This window comes from Oncorhynchus gorbuscha, linkage group LG03 (assembly GCF_021184085.1).
Source record: "Oncorhynchus gorbuscha isolate QuinsamMale2020 ecotype Even-year linkage group LG03, OgorEven_v1.0, whole genome shotgun sequence".
In the NCBI taxonomy this organism is placed as follows: domain Eukaryota; kingdom Metazoa; phylum Chordata; class Actinopteri; order Salmoniformes; family Salmonidae; genus Oncorhynchus; species Oncorhynchus gorbuscha.
This window is the reverse complement of record NC_060175.1, coordinates 55,161,833-55,184,196: the sequence shown is the minus strand read 5'-3', so window position 1 is coordinate 55,184,196 and position 22,364 is coordinate 55,161,833. Positions and strand designations below refer to the sequence as shown.

General features: G+C 43.9%; 1 protein-coding gene across 2 annotated transcripts; it reads right to left on the bottom strand.

The window, feature by feature from the left end:
• Positions 1–340: 340 nt before the first annotated feature.
• Positions 341–15,893, bottom strand: wnt2ba (wingless-type MMTV integration site family, member 2Ba). 2 transcript variants are annotated; one of them, XM_046343010.1, is made up of 5 exons: positions 15,209–15,893; positions 11,921–12,141; positions 4,360–4,637; positions 3,834–4,098; positions 341–3,017 (listed from the first exon to the last, which is right to left on the bottom strand). In XM_046343010.1, exons 1-5 carry the CDS (start codon positions 15,364–15,366, stop codon positions 2,788–2,790), a joined length of 1,152 nt encoding a protein of 383 aa, XP_046198966.1. In that variant the 5' UTR covers positions 15,367–15,893; the 3' UTR covers positions 341–2,787. The 2 variants fall into 2 exon arrangements, with proteins under 2 accessions (XP_046198966.1, XP_046198967.1); XM_046343011.1 differs by having other exon boundaries at positions 11,939–12,141.
• Positions 15,894–22,364: the final 6,471 nt, after the last annotated feature.

The window sequence follows — 22,364 nt, the reverse complement described above, 5'->3', positions numbered from 1 at the left end:
TTATTATTTAAGCAATAAGCCACGAGAACGTGTGGTATATGACCAGCTAAGGGCTGTTCTTAGGCACGACGCAACCCGAGGTGCCTTATTGCTATTATAAACTGGTTACTGACGTAATTAGAGCAGTAAAAATACATGCGGTCTGATATACCACAGTTGTCAGAAAATCAGCATTCAGGGTTTGAACCACCCAGTTTATAATACAGTATAATAACTGTATTATAAGTGGAAAATATTATGTTAAGTTTCCAACCATACAGTATGTGGAGCAGCAGCAGTAACAACCTGAAACAGGGGAAGTGAGATAATAATAGGAAATAAATCATACAGTAGCAGCGAATGAGTACAAAATGGTTGTTTAATTGAATATATCCACATGAACAGTCTGGTATTCAGTACAGTATGAATGGCAATGGCCCTAAGACTGATTGGACTGTACCAGAGTATGTGCCCCTCAGCAAGGGCCCCCTTAGCCTTGTAAATTTGCCCGTATGTAAGAAAAGATTTGTCTGTAACCTTTTCTCAAAAGTCACGAGCATGTAAAACATGTTTTTCATGTTGTCAGAGTCACTCCTACGCCCCTGTCTATGATAGACTCATTTATTTTTATTGAAGGGCAACATAAAGACATTGTGTCACTTAGTGCCAAACATTTAGGTCTTCCATCCTCAACCCCCCCCCCCCCCCCGAGACTATTTTAGAGTGATCATGTTGTCACTAAATAGATGCCCATTAGATATCACAATGATGGGAGGAGAATGCAGATGGTGACAAGCTGGTTATTTTAGAAGACTGATGTAAGCAAAGCAAGCGCTTCCCGTTCCCTGTCCACTGTATACTATATGAGATTTGGCAGGACATTTCCACAAGGACACAGTTGCGCTTGCCCTTTAAAAAGATTTAGAGACCAATAAAAGCTTTTTCGAAAGTGATTAATGTGACTAATCGTTTTACAATAATGCTCTGTGAGAAAGAAAACAGTCTGCATAATATCCCCTGGTTTACACAGACTATGAAATAGATAAATAATTCCCATGTTTGGCTCGGGGAAGAGTAATGCTGTAATTAGAGGACCTACACCACGGATTCGTTGAGTGCTGAGCCTAGCGCTGACATTAGAGGGGGGAAGGGGAGAGGGGGGGGTGGAATCTATCATAATTTAATGAATTACTCAAGAACAGCGAGTAGTAGATTCAGTGAATATCACCTTGTGTGTCAGTGACAATGACAGTGTCACATGTTCAGAGATATGAGGATGGATGAGATTTGATGTGAATGACAGAAGGCTCAACAAGGTTTAATATAGAACAAGAGTGGTATTTTAGGGTCCTCCCAAGGTGACAACAACACTCCAACTAACACCACAGCACAACTTGGCCCGCGACTCCCTACCGTTCTGAGAACATTGCATTAAAATCACGTCAATGCCCATTTGCATTTGAAAATGTCGCCTCTTTTTAACACAAACCGAAATCTCATTCATCTTACGGACGTCTTTAATAAGTAGTTGTGATCGCCACATGGACCTCACTGCCTTCGGTCATTCGTTTGTACCATTTGTTCGGTCTCCATTGGTCATATCCCGCTGGCCCCAAAGGCCCATGTGCACTCGTGAATGTTGAGTTGAAAAATCAATCCGGGTTCTCAGCTCCTCTACGTCACGTTTCACAAAGTGATTCATCTCTCACAGATCAGTCAGAGCCCCACGTAGCCTACAAAACAACCCCGAGAGTGAAATGACTATGGTGTTGCGTACGGCTGCATAATGAAAGTGCCCCATAGTGAAGAATGCTAACTTGGGAGAGCAGCTAGCAGCTTCAGTAACCAGTGATAGATAATAAAGCAAGAGACGACAGCTACCGTCCATCACACCGTATTCTTTTAGGAACACGCACAATAATAGGTTGACAGGGTAACTGTCACACCAACGGGAGAGAAGACGTTACGGTCCACCTCGGCCGACGACAGTGTTGGTTTCACTTGACTCGCATAGCAGAAGCATTTGTTTTAAATGAATTTCTTTGCTCAATATTGGGCTATATTAGTGTCCATAGTGCAGCTCTCTGGCCCGTGGTAACAGTTGGATGTTAGAGTTGAATTCACTTTCTGTTGTACGTCCATTCCGATGCCGTTTTGACCAGTCGGGTGAGGCATGATGTCCTTTTTTTCAGAAAGTTCACACTCCTAAACTACTGAATACAAGTCAGTCTTTCCATGTCCAGTGTCTCAAGCAGAGTACAATTTCAGAACTTTACCACTTTTCATTGTAACACCGATGAAACACTGAGCAAAGTGGTCACCAGTTTAGAAGAGAACATAGTTTTAAACCAAGCAAAAACCAACAACATATACACCACCCAACAATCCTAACTCCATCTCTGGTGTGCTCACAGTATAATGTCCTGTGCTGCATTTCCACAACAGATCATGTGTAAATGATTTTCTGTTGGAAAAACTGTCCTTAGCACTTTGGAAGCAGCACAATAGTATTTCCCCAGATCAACACGATCAAACAAAAACATAAATAGGAACTATCCCCTCTCCTGGCCCAACCACTCTCTTAGACTGCCTTCCTATAGAACAGAACCATACAGTACTGCACCATCCAATCCAATTTGGGATATGGCCCCTTGGCAAAAAGTTATTTAGGATGTCACTTTAGAAGGGGTTGTCAAATGAGAACCATGCCAGAGGTAATGGAGGTCAGAAATTAGTCGGGAGTAGGGACTACATATCCCATAATGCAGTTGGCCACTGCTAGATCCTTTGAAAGGCCGGACCTCAGGGTCATGTTAGGTCCAACCAATCGGGTCTCTTGTGTGGCTTGCAGGTGTGAACGTCCACTGTGTCTTCGCAGTCCTTGCACTCCACGGCGCAGCACCACTTGAACTTGCACTCGCACTTGGTGACTCGTTTGACACGCATTGTGTCGTAGCCCCGTCCGCAACACATGACCTCGCAGCCGTCCGTGCCTCTGGAAGACTTGTTGCAGACTCTCCCTGCCGTGCCCAGGGAGCCTGTGGAGAGAGCACAAGACAGACCAGCCGGCCCTTGAGTGAAAGGGTGTGAGAATAGGTGTGAGCGGAGGTATTCCCCTTGAGCATTTGGGAGTGGAGCTTAATAGTGACCACAGAAGGATTTTTAAAAATGACCCTGTTGTATCCTTAGGGTGTGAATTCCTATACAATAGATTATTGCTTCACCTTGTAGTAGGCTAGGGGCGTAGCATAGCTCCTCTTCTTAACAGCAATTTACTAGGTGTCAACCTATAACTATAGGCCTAACAGAGATGAGGATAATACCAGTAACACACAATACATCCAAAGTATCATAACCAGAGCCCGTTAGCTGTTCTAGAGCTCTTTGGATGCTCTGCTGAAGTGATAGGACATGAGGGGCGTGAGAGACAGAGATTACCAAGGCAGAGAAAACACAGTTGGAATTAGAGAGAAGTTAAAGGTCAAATAATTGAACTCTGAGCCATGAAGGTATGCAGGCCTTCGGCAGATGAGTCTGGGATTCTCGTAGCTGTATTTGATGCGTAGACTTCTGTATTATTTAGCGTCTGGGTAATACTTTTTACTTAGAGCAGCTAAGTTTCTGATGACAATATTTTCACCAAGTTTGGTGATAAGTACTTAAATAAGGCTCTATACATTTTAATAATGACTAAATGTAATATTATGTTGAATCATATACTGAAATGTAATTTCTCTTCAAATTAATTTCCACTTAGACATTGCTAAAACTTCTGGGGTTTTCTCTGCCAGGTCATGTGGTGAGGAAAAATTCCTGGTCCTACATAACATCTATGACTGCATGAGTTGACCCACCTGCTGCTCTGTCCATGAGGCAGTAGTCAGGGGAGTTTTCTACATACACCAGCTCATTCTTGGTGGTTCCCTTGAAGTCCTTGTCAGCCACCATGAATCCTGTGCCATCCTGGTTCATGGTCACCTCAATGGCCGTGTTGTACTTCTTTCGGAGGTAGTCCCCGGTCCTCCGGAAGTCCGACATGGCCAACCAGCAAGTTCTGAGGGCGCAGGAGCCGCTGACACCATGACACTTGCACTCCAGTTTCATAAAGCGCTTCACTGCCTGAAATCAAGAAGGTTGGACAATTTCGTTAGAGGTTGAGACAAAGCCTCACCTGTGGCCAACCTAGTACACTCACTATTCATGTCTAGAGTATTTATAAAAATTCAGTTCAACAGTGGCTTAAATTGTACTAGCAATGTATGTTCTACTGTAGCAACAATGTTGTTACACTGTAGTTAAAGCATATGCTAGTGCTAGTTTAAAGGGACTGCCTGTATCAAAAAAGCAAAACGGCACCTTAACCCCGAAGCCATTGCTCACCATTCGCCCACAGCGGTTGTTGTGTAGATTCATCATCGCCCGAGCGTCTTTCACCATCCTCTCCCTGGCATCGACGAAGGCCTTGGCGAACTTGATGCCGTAGTTGATGTTGTCGCTGCAGCCGCCCCAGTCAAAGTCGCCCCTGTCGTCTCTAGCTCGGCCTCGCTTGTGGGCGTCGCAGCTGCAGATCTTGAGCTCCCCCTGGCTGCAGGCCCTGGTAATTGCATAGACCACACCCGCCGAGGAGATGGCGTACACAAATGCTGCCTCCCGGCTACCTGGGGTGATATGATGGTAGGAGATTTTGTGTAAGAAGATGTCATTGGGCAATTCCACGCCCAATGAAGTTCTCACATAGGAACTTCATTGGGAGGAAGGGTGTTTAACATCCTTTTTACCTTTGTATAAAAAATTTAGGGGAGAAAATAACGATGAAAATTGCCATTTTAGACCCTTTTTAAACCTATACATGCCTCCTGTAAGACCCTATGATCTGTGAACCATACATGATACAGACAACATCTTGGAGTCATTATCCTCCTTATAGTATTCCCTCAAATATGGAGCAATTCTAGATTCTGAAATACACATTTTCACATGAATTTGTTCAACATTAAAAATATGAATATTATTATCTCAAAACTACCCTTTTTGATTTTGCTTATTTTTTAGACATATTGCTTGTAACAATATACTCTTCAAACACGTGGCCTCAGGTTGGTTTTATATATATAAACGAAGTCAGTCTTATACAGGCGAAGTTTGTTTTGTTGGAGTAACCATGTCGTTACACAGCAGTTACGGTACATCATCTAGAGCAGATTTCATGCTATGAACACTAACATATGCCCAACTGAAAGCTTTGGACTTGCATAGTCCAAAGACATTGCACAGAAACAAACATGCCTATATTTGATTCAAATCTTGTTTGTGTGTGCTGTGTCCCATGCTATCTGAATGTAAACAGTGTCTACGCTTCTTGAAACATGGAACACAGACACTGTTCAAATATATATAGAATGAAATATAGAGCACAACATTTTTTGAGTCAAATAGGTTTGGTTTTCTCTGTACAATGTTCGTGTACAATCAGTCCATGTACAGCAGGTTCTGCTTTCTTTTCTTAGTCAACCCTTGTATTTTTGTTTTTTGTGTTCTGGAACGTAAAAACCCTGTCTTTAATTTTTGTTCATTGATTTCACCTGCGTTCGTGTCTCACCTGGTCTCATCAGCTCCCTATTTAGTTCAGTTCTTTCTGCTTGTATGGTTGTGAGGTATTGTTTGTTTTTGACTGCCTACCTGTGGTTGACCATTGTCTGCCTGTGACCACGATTCCTGCCTTCTGCGAAGGATTAATAAATATTTGCCGCGCCCTGCCTGTGAGCCTACACATTTTTCTCCCTGAGTATTCATTACAGAATACCTCACCTAAAAACGGAATGGATTCAGCGGAGCTAGAGCGGTGCCTAACCCAGCAAGAGGAGCGTAAGGAGAAAATCCGCCAACTTCCGTCTTCTCCGCCAACCTATCCCTACTCCTCCGATGCCAGGTATCGTAACCCATAGCCCTCCTTCATTCATATTCATGACGGGAAAATATGACGGTTCACCTGGGAAATGTCAAAGATTTCTGATTCAATGCAGCAAATACATTAAACACAACCCCACTATCTTCGCCACCGACAAGAGCAGGGTGGATTTTGTTGTCTTTACTCACAGGCAAAGACCTGGATTGGGCCACCGCCATATGGACTGCCGACAGCACAGAACTCGAATCTGAGCCCCATTTCCACACCCACTTCAAAAAGGTATTCGATCAATCTCCCTCCGGTCATCCTATAGGAGACCTCCTCATAGAAATTCAACAAGAACACAATTCAGCTGACGAGTATGCCCTCGAGTTCTGCACCATGGCTGCAGGGAGTGGATGGAATGAGGCTGCTTTTTCTTACTGTCTACCGAAGAGGGCTTAACTTCTTAAGGTATAGGGGGCAGCATTTTCACTTTTCGATAAATAGCGTGCCCAATTTCAACTTCCTGCTACTCATGCCAAAAATATAAGATATAAAATATAAGATATGCATATTATAGATTTGTAGATTTGGATAGAAAACACTCTGAAGTTTCTAAAACTGTTTGAATCATGTCTGTGAGTATAACAGAACTTATGTAGCAGGCAAAACCCAGAGGACTGACCATTCAGATGTTTTATTTTGAGGTCTCTGTCTGTTCAGTGTGTTCTCATTGGGAAACTATATTTCTTAGGCACTTGTTTGCAGTTCCCACCGCTTCCACTGGATGTCACCAGTCTTTGGAATTTGGTTGAGGTTATTCCTTTGTGCAATGAAGAAGTACGGCCATATAGGAACTGGGTAACACTGTTGAGAGTTGCGCAAGACTTGAAAAGTAGTTGGTTTGTTGTCTTCCTGTATTGAACACAGATAGACACGTCTTCAATTTGATTGATTATTAATGTTTAAAAATACCTAAAGTTGTATTACAAAAGTAGTTTGAAATGTTTTGGCAAAGTTTACAAGTAACATTTGAGATACTTTGTAGTGACGTTGCGCAAATTGGAAGCTGTTTGTTTCTGGATCAAATGCGCCAAATAAATGAACATTTTGGATATAAATGGACGGAATTAATCGAACAAAATGACTATTTGTGATGTTTATGGAACATATTGGAGTGCCAACAAAAGAAACTCGTCAAAGGTAAGGCATGATTTATATTTTATTTCTGCGATTTGTGTAGCGCCTGCAGGGTTGAAATATGATACTCTCTTCGTTTACTGTTGTGCTATAATCAGATAATAGCTTCTTATGCTTTCGCCGAAAAGCCTTTTTAAAATCTGACATGTTGGCTGGATTCACAACGAGTGTAGCTTTAATTTAGTATCTTACATGTGTGATTTAATGAGTTTGATTTTTATATAATTTTATTTGAATTTGCCGCGCTGCATTTTCCCTGGCTTTTGCTAGGGAAAGCATCCCCTATCCTAGAGAGGTTAACAGGGAACTTCAGGTGGAGCTAGCCTGTCTTCCAGAGCCCATGCAGTTGGGCAATGTTCCTCTCCCGTAAATCAAATGTCAAAAGTGGATACAAGAAGGGCTCTGCCTATACTGTGAAGGGAAAGATCATCTACTCAGCCATTACCCTGTTCGCCCCCCACGGAGAGATGAGAAGGGTCCCCTCGCTGCCATGCAGGTAAGTGTGTCCTTATTTCTAAATATCTCCTAGAAGCAATTCGCCGTCCCAGTATTAATAACCGTGAAGGGGATTACCAAGTATGTAGAAGGTTTGATAGATTCGGGAGAAGAAGGTAATTTTATCAATCACCAGCTAGTACAAGAGCTTGACATTAATCTAACACCTGTCAACCCTCCCTTAAGGATTAACACACAGGACGGGCAGCCATTGGGCACGGGCTTCATCACGCACTTGACACAGAGCGTCATCCTCCAGATTCGAGTTTCCACACCGAAACCATTCATCTCATGGAACTCTCATCCCCCAAACAGCCACTCAACCTCGGACACCCCTGGCTTTGTCGTCAACACCCTACCATCTCGTGGCAACAAGGTGAACTATTGTCCTGGTCTTCTACCTGCTTCTCCAGTTGTCTCAGCTTACCTTGCAGAGGTAAGCTGAGACACCACCATTGACGACTCTGCCTCTGCAGTGCCACCCACAATACCATCTGAATATGCCCAGTACAGCAATGTCTTCAGCAAAACCAAGGTCTCCACTCTGTCACCACATCGTCCAGGAGACTGTGCTATTGACCTACTCCCTGGAGTGTCCCCACCGAAGTGCCATGATTACCTCCTATCTATCCCGGAAAATGAGGCAATGGAGAACTACATTGATGGATCACTCAAACGGTTGAATTCATCCTTCTTCTTCCCTGGCTGCATCCAGCTTCTTCTTCATTGGAAAAAAAGACGGTGGCCTCCGTCCATGTGTTGATTATCGTTCAATGAATGACGTCACGGTCAAGAACCATTTCCCTCTTCCTCTGATCCCAGCGACCCTTGAACAAGTGGGCCGCGACAACATCTATACTAAACTCGACCTGCGAAGTGCATATAACTTTGTCCGTATACATGAAGATGACGAATGAAGACGGCCTTTATCACCACTCAAGGGCACTATAAATACCTGGTCATGCCATACAGCCTTACAAACACTCCCACCGTCTTCCAATCCTATTTGAACAAAGTTTTCCAGGATATGATCAACTTTCCAATTTTCCAGGATATTATCAAGCGTTCTCATCGTCTACATTGATGACGTCCTGATTTACTCCTACTCCCTGAAGGAACACATACAGCATGTGCAAAAGGTTCTTCAACGGCTCCTTGACCATAACCTTTATGTGAAGACTGAAAAGAGCACCTTCCATGTAACCTCAGTAAACTTCCTCATCTTCGTACTGACACCTGGAAGGGTCAGCATGGATGAGAACAAAGTCACAGCCGTCAGTAACTGGCCCAAATCCACCACCGTTAAGGAACTCCAATGTTTAATTGGGTTCTCCAACTTCTATCGCCGGTTCAATCGGAACTTCTGTTTGACTGCCACTCCCCTCACTGCCCTTACCAGCCAAAAGACCAAGACCCTTCAATGGACTGCCCTGACTGCGTTCAACAATTTGAAACGCCTCTTCACATCAGCTCCTGTCCTTCGCCAACCTGATCCGACCCTTCTTTTCACCCTGGAGGTAGATGCCTCTGAAGTAGGAGCCATACTCTCTCAATCGGTGGGAACATCTCCCAAATCACATCCCTGTGCCTTCTTCTCCTGGAAGTTATCCCCTGCTGAGAGGAATTTCGATGTGGGGAACATAACTCCTCGCCATCAAGCTGGCCCTCGAGGAGTGGCACCACTGGTTAGTTGGTGCACAACATCCCTTTATCGTCCTAACAGATCATCGTAATCTGGAATATATCAGAGGGGTCAAGAGGTTAAACTCCAGACAAGCCCGTTGGGCGCTCTTATTCACACGCTTCCATTTTCATGTTACTTACATCCCTGGAAAGAAAAACATAAAAGCTGATGCTCTCTCCTGCCAGTTTGACCTACACCCATTCTTCCTCCCTCTTGCATTATGGGACCGGTACAGTGGGAGGTTCATTCGGCCATACAAGAAGCCCTAACCTCAGACCCAGCTCCTCCTGAGACACCAGCTGGAAAGAGTTACATACCAGCAGCTGTTAGACCCCAACTGATGCAATTGTGTTACACGTCCTTAGGGTCAGGACATCCGTACATTACACAAACCACTGAACTTCTAGCCCGTAAATTCTGGTGGTCCTCATTGGCATTCAACATAAAGGATTACGCACTCTCCTGTCCAGTCTGAGTCCAAACCAATAGCCCTTGTCGTCCCCCTTCCGGGAAGCTTCAACCTTTGCCAATCCCTCACAGACCCTGGTCCCACATAGATGTTGACTTCATCACAGACCTTCCTGAATTCTCTGGTAACACCACCAACCTTGTCATAGTAGGCCATTTTTCAAAAATGTATCATCTGGTTCCTCTTCCTCATCTACCTAACGCCATGGAATTGGCGGTGTGTATGTTCCAGCAGGTGTTCCATCTGTGTGGGATTCCAGAGGACATCGTCTTTGACCGTGGGCCCCAGTTTGTCTCCCTGGTGTGTCGAGCCTTCTGTGACCGACTGGGGGTCGCCCTCAGTCTCTCTCCCAAGTACCACCCCAGACCCAGGGGCAGACAGAACACCTGAACCAAGAAATAGGCAAGTACCTCGCCATCAATGTTCTGGCTCTCCACACGACTGGGGTCATTATGTAGCCTTGGCTGAATATGCTCAGAACTCACTCATGCACTCATCCCTCCGCCTTACTCCGTTTCAGTGTGTCCTTGGTTACCAACCCCCCATGTTTCCCTGGGAGGCGGAGCCTGGTAGTGGCCCAGCTGTCAACGACTGGTTTCGGCATTGTGAGCGGGTATTGGAGACCGCTCACTGGCATCTGCAGGAAGCATCTAATACCTAGAAACACTTTTCCGACAGACGCCGCCGACCTACACTACTCTTTCACCCGGACAGCGTGTGTGGCTCTCTACCAGAGACATCCGGCTCCGCCTCCCCTGCAAAAATTTTGTCCATACTTCATTGGTCCCTTCAAGATAACCCATCACATCAACCCTGTCATGTACAGCCTCCAGTTACCCCATCAGTATAAAATCTTCTCGTCCTTCCATGTGTCTCTGTTAAAACCAGTCACCTACAGTCCTCTACAGGATGCCTACGTATGCCTACGCCATACGGGCCATCCTTCATTCCAAACGCCTGAGAGGTCGCATCCACTACCTAGTGGACTGGGAAGGTTATGGAGCTGAATACTGGTCCTGGGTCCCCGACCAAGACATCCTTGACCCAGAGATGATTCAGGCATTTCACCATAACCGTCCGGATCGTCCCGCTCCCTGAACTTGGGGCCGACCCCCGAACAGACCCACTGGACATCAGCCTTGACGCTGGGTCAGTCCATGACCTTGTCGAACCAGCTTGCCGGACCTCGCCCCTGAGGTAGGCGTCCGCCTCTGCTCCCCTGCCCGCCCGCTCCACCCTCCTAGGTTGTCAGGAGCCTCCCATGGGGAGGGGGGGGGGGTGGTACTGTAAGGTTCTGCTTTTCTTTACTTAGTCAATCTTGTGTTTTTTTCTCTTTGTCCTGTAACGTAGCCCTGTCTTTCATTTTTGTTCCTTAATTTCACCTGGTCTCATCAGGTCCCTATTTAGTTCAGTTCTTTATGTTTGTATGGTTGTTAGGTATTGTTCGTTTTTGACTGCCTATGCGTGTTTGACTATTACCTTCCTGTGACCACGATTCCTGCCTTCTGCGAAGGCTTAATAAACATCTGTCACTCTTTAATTTGCACAGATGGCAGCTTTCTCAGTCACTAGGTATGTTTTCATTTCAGAGGAGAGCAGATTCAGGGTTATTTGGTCTGCTTTTCCCACCCACCTCTAGTTTTCATTCCTCCTCACGCAATGAACCAGAACACAGGCAATATGTCAGGGAGTACGGCTTTGTCTGCCTGCCAGAAACATCTACCCAAATATTTACATCTCCTATTACTGTTTAGACATCACCCTTGTGGATCACTCTATCTGCTACTAGTTTTCGGAGAATATCCACTTTCTCCAACCCTCCTCATTCCTGGAGAAGGTGAAACTAGATACATTTACTTGCACACATTCTCTCTGGGTATTGTACAACTGGAAATGGCAACTAGTACGTTCTCCTGTTACCTTATTGGAGAGGGGAAAACAAAGGAGACATATATGGAAGGGAACTGTTGTATTATGTATTGAGCTAAGATATACATAGCTATACCCTTAAGGCTTGAATATGAGTAAGTCTAAAAGGCAAGGAAGCGGTCCCTCACAATGTTCTGCTATTGCCTACAACCACCAATGTGAAAACGTGTATGTGTTGAATCAGATTCATGTGGTGAATCTTACATCCAAGATGCAAGTGATTGAATACTGAACACACAGAGAGAGAGAGATGAACACACTGAAACAGACTTACTGTGCAGCATGACCCTACCAAAGACAGTGTGGTCTCGGTCCAGCGTGCTGCAGTTCCAGCGATGGTGACGGAACTGGTGCTGGCACTCACGGATCCACTCCTTGGCACCCTCCCCAATAGACTGCATGAGATCCGGGTGGCGCTGGCACAGCTGGCGCTGCTTATTCACCAGGCCTGGAATGTTGTCACAGATCACCCGTGCACCCAGGGCTCCAATGTACCTGCAGATCAGATAGACAGGTGCATTGTCAGTAGGCCAGTAAAACTGCCAGGGACTATTGTTGTGCACAAACAGATGTCCATTTAAAAAAAAAAACATGTTAAAGAACAAGATACGCTTGGTCATGTAGTGTATGTGGAAACCTGGTCGTCGATCAGGAACTAAGGGGCATAGCCCTGAACCATGAATAAAAGCCACAGACCATTATTCATCCTCCACCAAACTTTATAGTTTGCACTATGCATTGGGGCAGGTAGCGTTCTCCTGGCATCCGCCAAACCCAGATTTGTCCGTCAAACTGCAAGATGGTGAAGTGTGATTCATCACTCCAGAGAACATGTTTCCACTGCTCCAGAGTCCAATGGCAGCAAGCTTTACACCACTCTAGCCGACGCTTGGCATGGCTGCTCGGCCATGGAAACCCATTTCATGAAGCTCTGGACTAACAGTTCTTGTGCTGACGTTGATTCCAGAGGCAGTTTGGAACTCGGTAGTGAGTGCTACGCGCTTCAGCACTCGGTGGTCCAGTTCTGTGAGCTTATGTGGCCTATCACTTCGTGGCTGAGCCGTTGTTGCTCCTAGACGTTTCCACTTCACAATAACAACACTTACAGTTGACCGGGGCAGCTCTAGCAGGGCATACATTTTACAAACTTGGAAATGTGGCATCCTATGATGGTTCCACTTTAAAAGTCACTGTGCTCTTCAGAAAGGCCATTCTACTGTCAATATTTGTCTATGGAGATTGCATGGCTTTGCGCTCAATTTTATATACATGTCAGCAACTGGTGTGGCTGAAATAGCCGAATCCTCGAATTTCAAGGGGTATCCACATACTTTTGTATAAACACTACCGTTCAAAAGTTTGGGGTCAGTTACAAATGTCCTTGTTTTGAAAGAAAAGCAATTTTTTGTCCATTAAAATAACATCAAATTGATCAGAAATATAATGTAGACATTGTTAATGACTTTTGTAGCTGGAGACGGCTGATTTTTAATGGAATATCTACATAGGCGTACAGATTTGAAGTTAGGTCGAGAAAGATGTGTGACAAGTTATATTCTTCAAGAATCAATGGATTTTCATCATTAATTGAATTGGCGATTGAACCGCAGGAATTCTATACAAAGTATGCATTTAACAATTCAGTCCCGCTTCATTGTCAATCCCACGCGGCTACAGATGCCATAAATGGTACATCAGAGGACAGTGTTGTTTATGAAATGTGAGACCGTCAGATGCTCTTTCACAGATAGGAAAGAATCCACACAGTTAACTAGGAGAGACCCCTGAGACTAGAACAGAAACACTGAGTGCAGTGCAGCAGCCATACAGTGTGACTAACTCTCCCTCTCCCTGTAAACTAACTCTCCCTCTCCCTGTGATGACCGGACATCATTACTGCCAGGCTTAATCACAGCTACATTATTTGTCGTGCCACCGATACAGAAACAGAAAAGTGTTTCCACTCCTGTTATGGTTGTCACCCCCCCCCCCCCCCCCCCACATAAAAAAATCTGCCTCCCTTCCCTGCTGCCTGAGTCTGAGCAATAAAGCAGAGCAGAGGCACACAGTGTTTATTCTCTCCATAGAGAGAGTAGAGAACTGAGCCAAAAGACCCTGACTGTCTCTACGCCTCATACTTAGTTTGGAGAGAGGACAATCAATCCAGCACACCAGAAAACACACTACTTCTTATCTGAATAATCACAATCACGTTGGAAGTAACCCCGGACTATATAAATCATGATTAGATAAATATGTAGATCCTTGGAGAGATCTACCACGTCTCCCCGCTCCGCCTCACTTCACTGTTTAATTGCACTAACTTCTTTTTATAATAATATTTTGTGAGACAGAGAAGCTTTTTCAACAATACCACAGGGATTTTTTTATGAAAATATCCATTTCTAAAATGTCTCACATAAAATGTAAAAAAATAATAAATAAAAAATGTTTTAACGTATGTGGTATTATCGTGGTTTGGATGATCAACTATAAGAACACAACTATTTATTTTTATTTTGCCACTAGCTGAAAGCTGGTTTACCATGTTCTGTGCAGTAAGATTGGAGTATTGTGGCATAAGAGCAGTGTTTCACTGCCTTTATTACTTCCTTTATTCACCCTTGGTTCTTACCCTCAAGAGAAATCATCAAGGAACACTTTTTCTTGCACCACTGCCTGCACCACACTTCTAATATGAAAGATTGATAGTGGAAAGTCCCTGAGTCCATGAATCTTCATGAACACCAGACAGTGTGGTGCTGTTGGTTGATCTCACTTGATAGACTATTGATGTTATAAAACTCCTATCCAGACACATTCCCCCCTGTGGCTGTTGGAATTGGAGCCTGACAGCAATTTCTTCACAAGTACCAGCAGGGTATAGGTCTGACTCTAAGGTGTGATGGAGGTATTGACTACAAAGGTTTTATTGTGTTAAACTATTCTTGAATTTGTTTGCCACATAACTGATATATAACTTTAAGTTATTTCCCAATCTCCTGCATTCCTAGGATAATTTGAATCTCGAATCTTGGGGGTGTGGTACATGGTCATTATACCACGACTAAGGGCTGTTCTTATGCAATACACAATGTGGAGTGGCTGGATACAGTCCTTAGCCGTGGTATATCGGCCATACACCACAAACACCCAGTGCCTTATTGCGATTAGAAACTGTTTACCAACATAATTAGGAGAGTAAAAATAAATGTTTTGTCATACCCGTGGTATATGGTCTGATATATCAGGTCTTTCAGCCAATCAGCATTCAGGGCTCAAACCACCCAGTTTATAATTGTATATTTAATCCATACTTTATAGCATATATGCATTAGGCCATATGATTTCTCCTAATTTATATTTTGTACTCCTAAATAGCCAACATTAATAGGTCTTGGAACGTCTTATAATTAGCTAATTAAGACAACTGGTCATCCCAAACTACTGGAAACTCATATCTAATCTTGGATGTCAATGACTTCAATTATAGATGTAATCTTGGACAGAAATGATAGGATTATTTCTGCAGCATCAAGTGCATATGAAAGACACCACTCACCACCAAGAAGAATCTGCTCTAGGTGTGAAGATGAGAAGCAGCAGAATAAAGGTGAAGTATATCCTTGAGGGGTGTCGGGATAGTATCCCATTTCGAGACCCCGTCCTGTTCCTGGAATATCCTCGGGTTTTGAAGAAACAAAACATTTCTAATTTCATGAACAGACGGCATACAACATATAATGAGTGATAAAAGTCCTTGGCGATGGTTTGCTGATCATCATTGAGGGAAACCTGTCTATCTAAAGAAGTTGAAATATTCTATCCATCCAGTTTCAAAAGGCTAATTTGATGTATTGTCAGTTCATTGACGCCTTGAAAAGATGTTTTCTAAGTGTTTATCTCTTATTTATCGAGTCAGTGCTTATCAAAAGTCGGTCTAGGAAAAGTAAATCGAATGAAGACACATCTTCTGAGAAACTGTCCCAAATGTCCAAACAGATGTTCTGTTGCCAACGATAACTATTTCCTCTGCTGTTGGGTGTTCTGTTGTAGCCTAGGCTATTTGTTAGACATTCGACGTGAATAGCAGGTGAAGATGAAAAAGTTGCCAACCCAAACACAGGTATAACAGACGCTGAAAAATGATGACACTGAAAAAAGTCAGTCACTCATCTGTCCGAGGATGAGACAGATAGCTACTCCGCGCTCCTCTTCTCAGTCGGGACTGAAGATGCGCCGCAGGAAGAAAACACTGCACCAGCATGTCAGCTGTCCATGCCCCCCCCCCCTTTGTTAGACAATTACAAACACTGGTATGTGCACGGTGAGGTGAGGGACTTCGGTATATTTAGATATAGGCATGTAAAAGTTATCTAGCCTACATAGCCGTTTAAATATTGGTGATCCCCATATTGGAAAGATTTTGACACCCTCATTGACTGATGACAAACCGTTTCGATGCGCACTAATGTGGAAAATTACCCAAATAGGTTTTTCATCTCAATTGCTTAAAAAAAATACCGAGTCATATGGAACTAAAATAATCAAGGAATCAAACTATTTCTTATGCGAATAGGCAATAAGTTCCCCTATTGTTCCTTTACACGCCCTATAATAGTTAAGAAATAGTAACAGAGCATGTATGATGTGGCTCCAACCAAATGAAAACTGCAGAAATTAGTTCAGGAAATTATGGATGACAGTGGTGATATTCTAGTTTCATGTTGTGTCACATCCTGACCTTAGTTCCCTTTTTATGTCTCTATTTTAGTTTGGTCAGGGCTTGAGTTGGGGTGGGCATTCTATGTGTTGTTCTATGTTTTTGTATTTCTGTGTTTGGACTGGTATGGTTCCCAATCAGAGGCAGCTGTTTATCGTTGTCTCTGATTGAGAACCATTCTTAGGCAGCCTGTTAACCCACTATGATTTATTACCACGCTGCTCATTGGTCCGATCTCTCATACTCCTAGTCAGAGGAAGAAGAAAATCGTTACATGTTGCTTGGTGTTGGTGTCCTTTTCATCCAATTGCCCTTCATTTCCTTTTGTCCACCATTTCCCTCATGAAACACAGCCTAATACATCAATGTTTATTATCTAAATACATGTCAATGTAAGAAACAGCCCAAAAGTTTTATATATTTCACTGCTTACATGCAAATGGTGGTGTTGTGTTAAGCCCATAAAAAAAAAACAATTTACTATGAGGACCACACAGCTGGGACCACACAATCTGCAGTTTATTTTAGGAGATAATTGCACATTGGCACACTGCTTAGGCCTATCAGATGTATCTGTGAAATGACCAATTAAACAGAAACGAGAGAACAAACAGAACGTTATTGAAACCGTATTGTACAACTGTGAGTGCACATGCAAGAGCATAGACATAGCGAAAAGAGTGGTTGTGAGCTTTCCAATGAGGTGGACAACTCCCATAAATCACATCTACTGATGTTCTTGAGATGACGTCAACTTTCCTTATCTAGATGTTATGTTTCGTACATAGCATTGTAAGCTATGATGTGGGAGTTAAACAGGTATGTGACTGGAGTTTCATTGTGTCAGCCCAGCAAGCGCTGGAGAAAGTTTCGCTTGGGGCACCTTCAACTATGAGAGGTCAAGCTTTCATGCTTTGACACATCATTAACCAGGAACTTGGTATCTCCATAGTGATAGACTGAAAGACCTCATAATCTGCCCCAGAGGTTGGTTGGCTGTTTCAGCACATGTCTGGCCTGGCCTGCCATTGGTTCTCAGCTGGATGCCTTTGAGAACAAATGGTTGCCACTATCTGGCCACACTGCAAAGGATGGAAGTACAAGGTCTTTCAAATATATGATTTTAAACGCTCTATCGCTTACCCTAAACCTTAAATGAACTTCACCTATAACCTCTATACTTTAGAACAAACATCTTATGGACTAGCATATCAATTGTGATGCCGTAGTAAATGTTTTCCTTTGAAGCATGGCAATCTTGAATCCCCTTGACAATGGACCTTGGTCAAAACGTTCATGTAGTCGTGTCTATATTTGAAGAGCTATTATTGTTTGACGGTAGGAGATCCTATAGGTTAGGGGGAAGAACAAGAGAAGTTGACCTTAAGGCCAGGTAAAGTTATGTCCTGGGTCTGCATATAGAAGAAGAGCAGAAGCTGTGCTGCTGCTGGCCTGCCTGCTCCACTTTGAGAGGTCTGGTCATGCATAACTCACCCTGACCTTGAGGTCAGATCCATCCACTTCTTCTGACTTATGGCCACTTACCTGTCAAACAAACACCCAGTGGGCGACTTAATACTCAACATCACAGTTCAAGTTCACAGTATCTTTTTATTCAATGGAAGTGTATTGGCATCCTGCCCTCATTACAGACAAGACTCTGGGCAGATAGTGTTCAGCAGCTCATCTGGTTAATGTGGAAACGAAGCTATGTTCAAGGACACTCCTGGCCTTGTACTTACCACGGTTCAGTTGTAGTTGCTAGGTGCTGTGTGCTTGGGCTTTGCGCAGCTAAGGAAGAGGCCGCTGGACAATGGGAGCATGTGTGTGTGGGGTCATATTAATCAGCACAAATCCAGAAGCATTAGTCACACACCTAAGTAAAGGTCAAAAACAATACAGCAGCTGCCTAAAAATACCAGCACACAGACAGTGGAGGTGGTGCTGGTATGTGTGTGTCTCTCCTGGGAGCAAGGGGGGGCGAGGGGGGTGGGGGGGGGGGGGTGATTCAGAAACCTCATGAAATTATTGTTTGCCTAATTATATGACATGATAGATCTTGGTTGTACTTTTCTTAAACACAGCGCACATGTGCCTTGCTGTACATGCAAAGACCCACATAGTATACCCACAGCTACATGCAAAGCCCAAAGTGTGTGTCCTTCCCTTCGGTTACATCACAGCCAGACTGAGGCAGCGGTATCCTCATTACATGTGACCCTGTCTTTCTTTACCTCCAGGACAGGCTGTAGATTTTACAGTGACAACTCTATAACAAATTGCTTTACAGGAAGCAGGTGATGGGCCAGGAGGCCCCCACGGGGCCCCTTGTCTAGAGCGCTCCAGCTGTGGACCCGGAGGGCTTAGCGCCGTGCCACCATGCCACCCGCCTCCTATTCTGGGCCAGGCTCATGGTCCAGGCTAATTTTGGACAGGGGGATGGGGACAGGGGAAGGGGAGAGACTGTGCCTGTGCCCGCCGGCTACATCAGATGTCTGCCCTGGCCTAGATGACGACATGGTTGAGCCAGCCACCACCGCATGTCACTTCCTTTGGCCAGTTAATATATCTCCTCTTACAGTGCGAACAGTCACTCTGCATATTTTTGGTCTGTGGTTGGAGATCCGTGAAGGGGTTGTAAATTCTCTTTGTAATTCGAGAAAGTTAATGTGTTCACCTTGACTTCTCAGGCACCAATTTCTGTCATACCTTGACCGACATACTTACCAGTATAAATGAAGCATGTCCCTACAATCAGAGATGGGGGATTGATAATGCTGTGTGGTTGCTTTTCTGCCTCTGGCACTGATGGCCTTGAACGTGTGCAAGCGAAATGAAATCAGCAGATTATCAATGTGTTTTGGAGGAGTGCAATATTCAACCCAGTTTCCAAAAATGGGCTCTCCATGAAGGTTGTGGGTCTTCCAGCAGGACAACAACCCTAAATGCACATCAAAAAGCACCCAGGACTGTTTTGGAGTTGTCAGTGAGGAGTCCATATCTGAATCACATCCATAACCAAGGGCGAGATCTGAAAACAGCAGTTGGTGAAGGGCACCCCTGAAAAATTTAAGAATTAGAGGGGGCCAAATTGTCAGTAGAAAGGTGCAGCAAGCTCGTTGATGGCTACAAGAAACATTTGTCTGAAGTTATCTTGGCCAAAGGCTGTGCGAGCAACTACTAAGCTAGTTTGTAAAAATAACATTGGTTCTGCAATGTTGAAAATCCAATAAGCAATTTTTTTTAAATGTCAACTTATTTGAGAAGAAATACAGAATTATTTAAGAAAAGTGCATGGGTGCCAATATATTTAACCACATCTGTAGCACCTTTTTTTACTCAAAGGACCACTTTCTTTTCTAAGAAAAAGTGCTGCATTAGCAAACAAGTCTTAGAGGACAGAAAAATGTCTCTAGGTTAAATGACAGGCTGCCATCAGATATCGGAGCTTAGTCTGCCTCCCCCGAGCTGCCTTCGGCCAGGGCCGGCAAATAGGGCCTGCCTGAACCCTGCGAGGGCCAAGCCCTAGCCCGTCACAGCAGCTCGAACCTGGCCACTCACAGCTCATCATCCAGGGTCTGTGTTTACTGAGAGAGCTTTGCTGGAGGCCAGACATGTCTGTGTTGGCCTCACAACGCGTCCCTGCTGTCCCACGAAGGAATGTTAATGAGGTGAGTTGAGCAGGGGAGGTGACTCGCTGGGTTCATATGCAGGCAGGCAGGAGAGGAGACGAGCAACCGCCTGTCTGCTGGGCCGGCCGGAACGGACGGTCAGCGTGTGCTGATCTGCTCTACACTACATAATGTACGGTTCCTCTGAAATGATCTGGCTTTGGCTTTAGATACCGGGCCAAAGTAAGTAACATGTTGGGTCATGTAGGAGAGACATGTTAAATATGAGCAACAGAGTGCTGAGCTTAATGGACTGACTTTGGATCAGACAGCAATTGCATAGATGGACTGTACTGTTACATTCCGTACCACAGACCGCATGAAACAAGTAGAATTTTTAAAATGGCCCACTATTTGAATCTCAATTTTATAACATGTAGTGGAGGCCTTTGCGCTTCTCTAGACTGAATCAACACCCAACAGATGTACACACACCACAAGAATACCACATGCGTGTTTTGGGTTATAACAACAGCACCACTGGTAATGAGGTGCAGAGTAACGCACATGATTTCACATGCCATTTGTGCAACAATTTCCTAACTCCACATTCCTAATCAGCCACTACTTGCTGTGCTGTGCTGTGCTGAAGTGACTGGGTAGGAGTTGAGGTCTCCTCTCCCCTCTCCAAGCCCCAGCGGCCCACGTATCCCAGGCCGCACACAGACACACACAGCAGGTCATGACCAACGCATAGAGAATGGAATTTGGATCAGTTCCTCAGTGGTTCAAGTGTGACCTTGAATACCACAACATTAAACCCGACTTCTTCATGTGCATGTTACTGTTTCATGTTATTATATGGAACTAATGAAAGAATGTAAGTTGCAATTAGCTTCAAATATAACACTGAGTGTGAATGAAAAGCACCACTCTTTCGAAGGGAAAATATGTAGCTATTTATTTTTGATTAAAGCCTGTATCAAAGTGGAAGAGTGATGTGTTTGATCCTATTGATTCATACTGAGCAGGAGTACCTTATTCATGGGAAAGTCAGAAGTGTGTGTGGTGTGGCAATTGCAACTTTACCACTTCATCCAGTCCTCCAATCCTTTTCTGTTGGCTGTGGTTAGAGCGAGCTCCATTCATTGTGTATGTAGTAGGTGTGTGTGTACACAGTGATTTTACAGTGTTACCTGCTGGCTGGGGGGGGGCTCTACAGCGGACATGAGAGACAGTGAGAGAACCTTCGACTGCCAGGTAATGAGACAGTGACACCTGGTGGACAGAACCACAAGCAGCAGGATTCAAGACATAAAAACCAGAAGAGAGCAACAGACAGACAGTAAAAACAGAAAAGCATGGTTGATTTGTAAATGTATATTTAAAACTACCGGGTCAGAGTAATTGATCGATAGATATACATGTATGAATAGATGGCAGCAAAGGTTGAGGAAGTGAGTGTTCTCCTTTTATATCCATCATGGATAATGCAGTAACAAATCACATGATAAGCAAGGTATAAAACAAATCAACATTCAATCATATGCATGGAAGTCAAAAAGGTTTTGCAATGCAATACAGCACATACTAATCTGTAAAATATGATTTTGGGAGCACCAAAAACAGCACGCAGAGCCTTTTCTCTTTTCCCTGTCTTTGACACACTACTGATTTCTTCCGACTTTTCTCACATTCAATCAAATGAACAGCAAACGCAAGCAGAAATCACTAAGCGATAATAATAAATATATGAGCATACGGTTTTCTAATATATAATACTTTATGATATCCCCCCCCCCCCACACACACACAACTACCCCCTCATCATTGCCAAAACAGCTATGGGGTAAATAACACAAGCTATGACAGTAAATTCTCTATAATACTTGATTATCTTACTAAACAATGGGATAATCTCAACTGCCTACTCCTCGCATCCTCTCTCCTCGCCTCCTCTCTCCTCGCCTCCTTCTCAAAACCCTTTGGATGAGAAAGCCAGAGGTCCCTCCTCTCTGACCTCCAATGGGTTTTGAGACGGAGGCGAGGAGAGAGGATGCGAGGAGTATGCAATTGAGATTCTCCCCGTTCAGCAGTGCTGATTACTAGGCCTGATAGCCAAGTGATATACTAAGGCAATATTTAATGTACCATATAAAAACATAATTAAATATTTATAAGTGCAGTATAGTAGATACAGTTGAAGTTGGAAGTTTACATACACCTTAGCCAAATACATTTAAACTCAGTTTTTTCACAATTTCTGACATTTAATCAATAAAAATTAATTAACATGTAATCAATAAAAATTCCCAGTCTAAGGTCAGGTAGGATCACCACTTTATTTGAAGAATGTGAAATGTCAGAATAATAGTAGAGAGAAT

Bases quoted from the DNA above. Each gene is read 5' to 3' on its own strand.
- wnt2ba (XM_046343010.1), bottom strand. From the start codon at position 15,366: ATGAAATTAGAAATGTTTTGTTTCTTCAAAACCCGAGGATATTCCAGG. The intron at 12,142-15,208 runs GTGAGTGGTGTC...TCTGATCTGCAG, and splicing joins AGAGCAGATTCTTCTTGGTG to GTACATTGGAGCCCTGGGTG. The intron at 4,099-4,359 runs GTGAGCAATGGC...TCTTGATTTCAG, and splicing joins ACAACCGCTGTGGGCGAATG to GCAGTGAAGCGCTTTATGAA.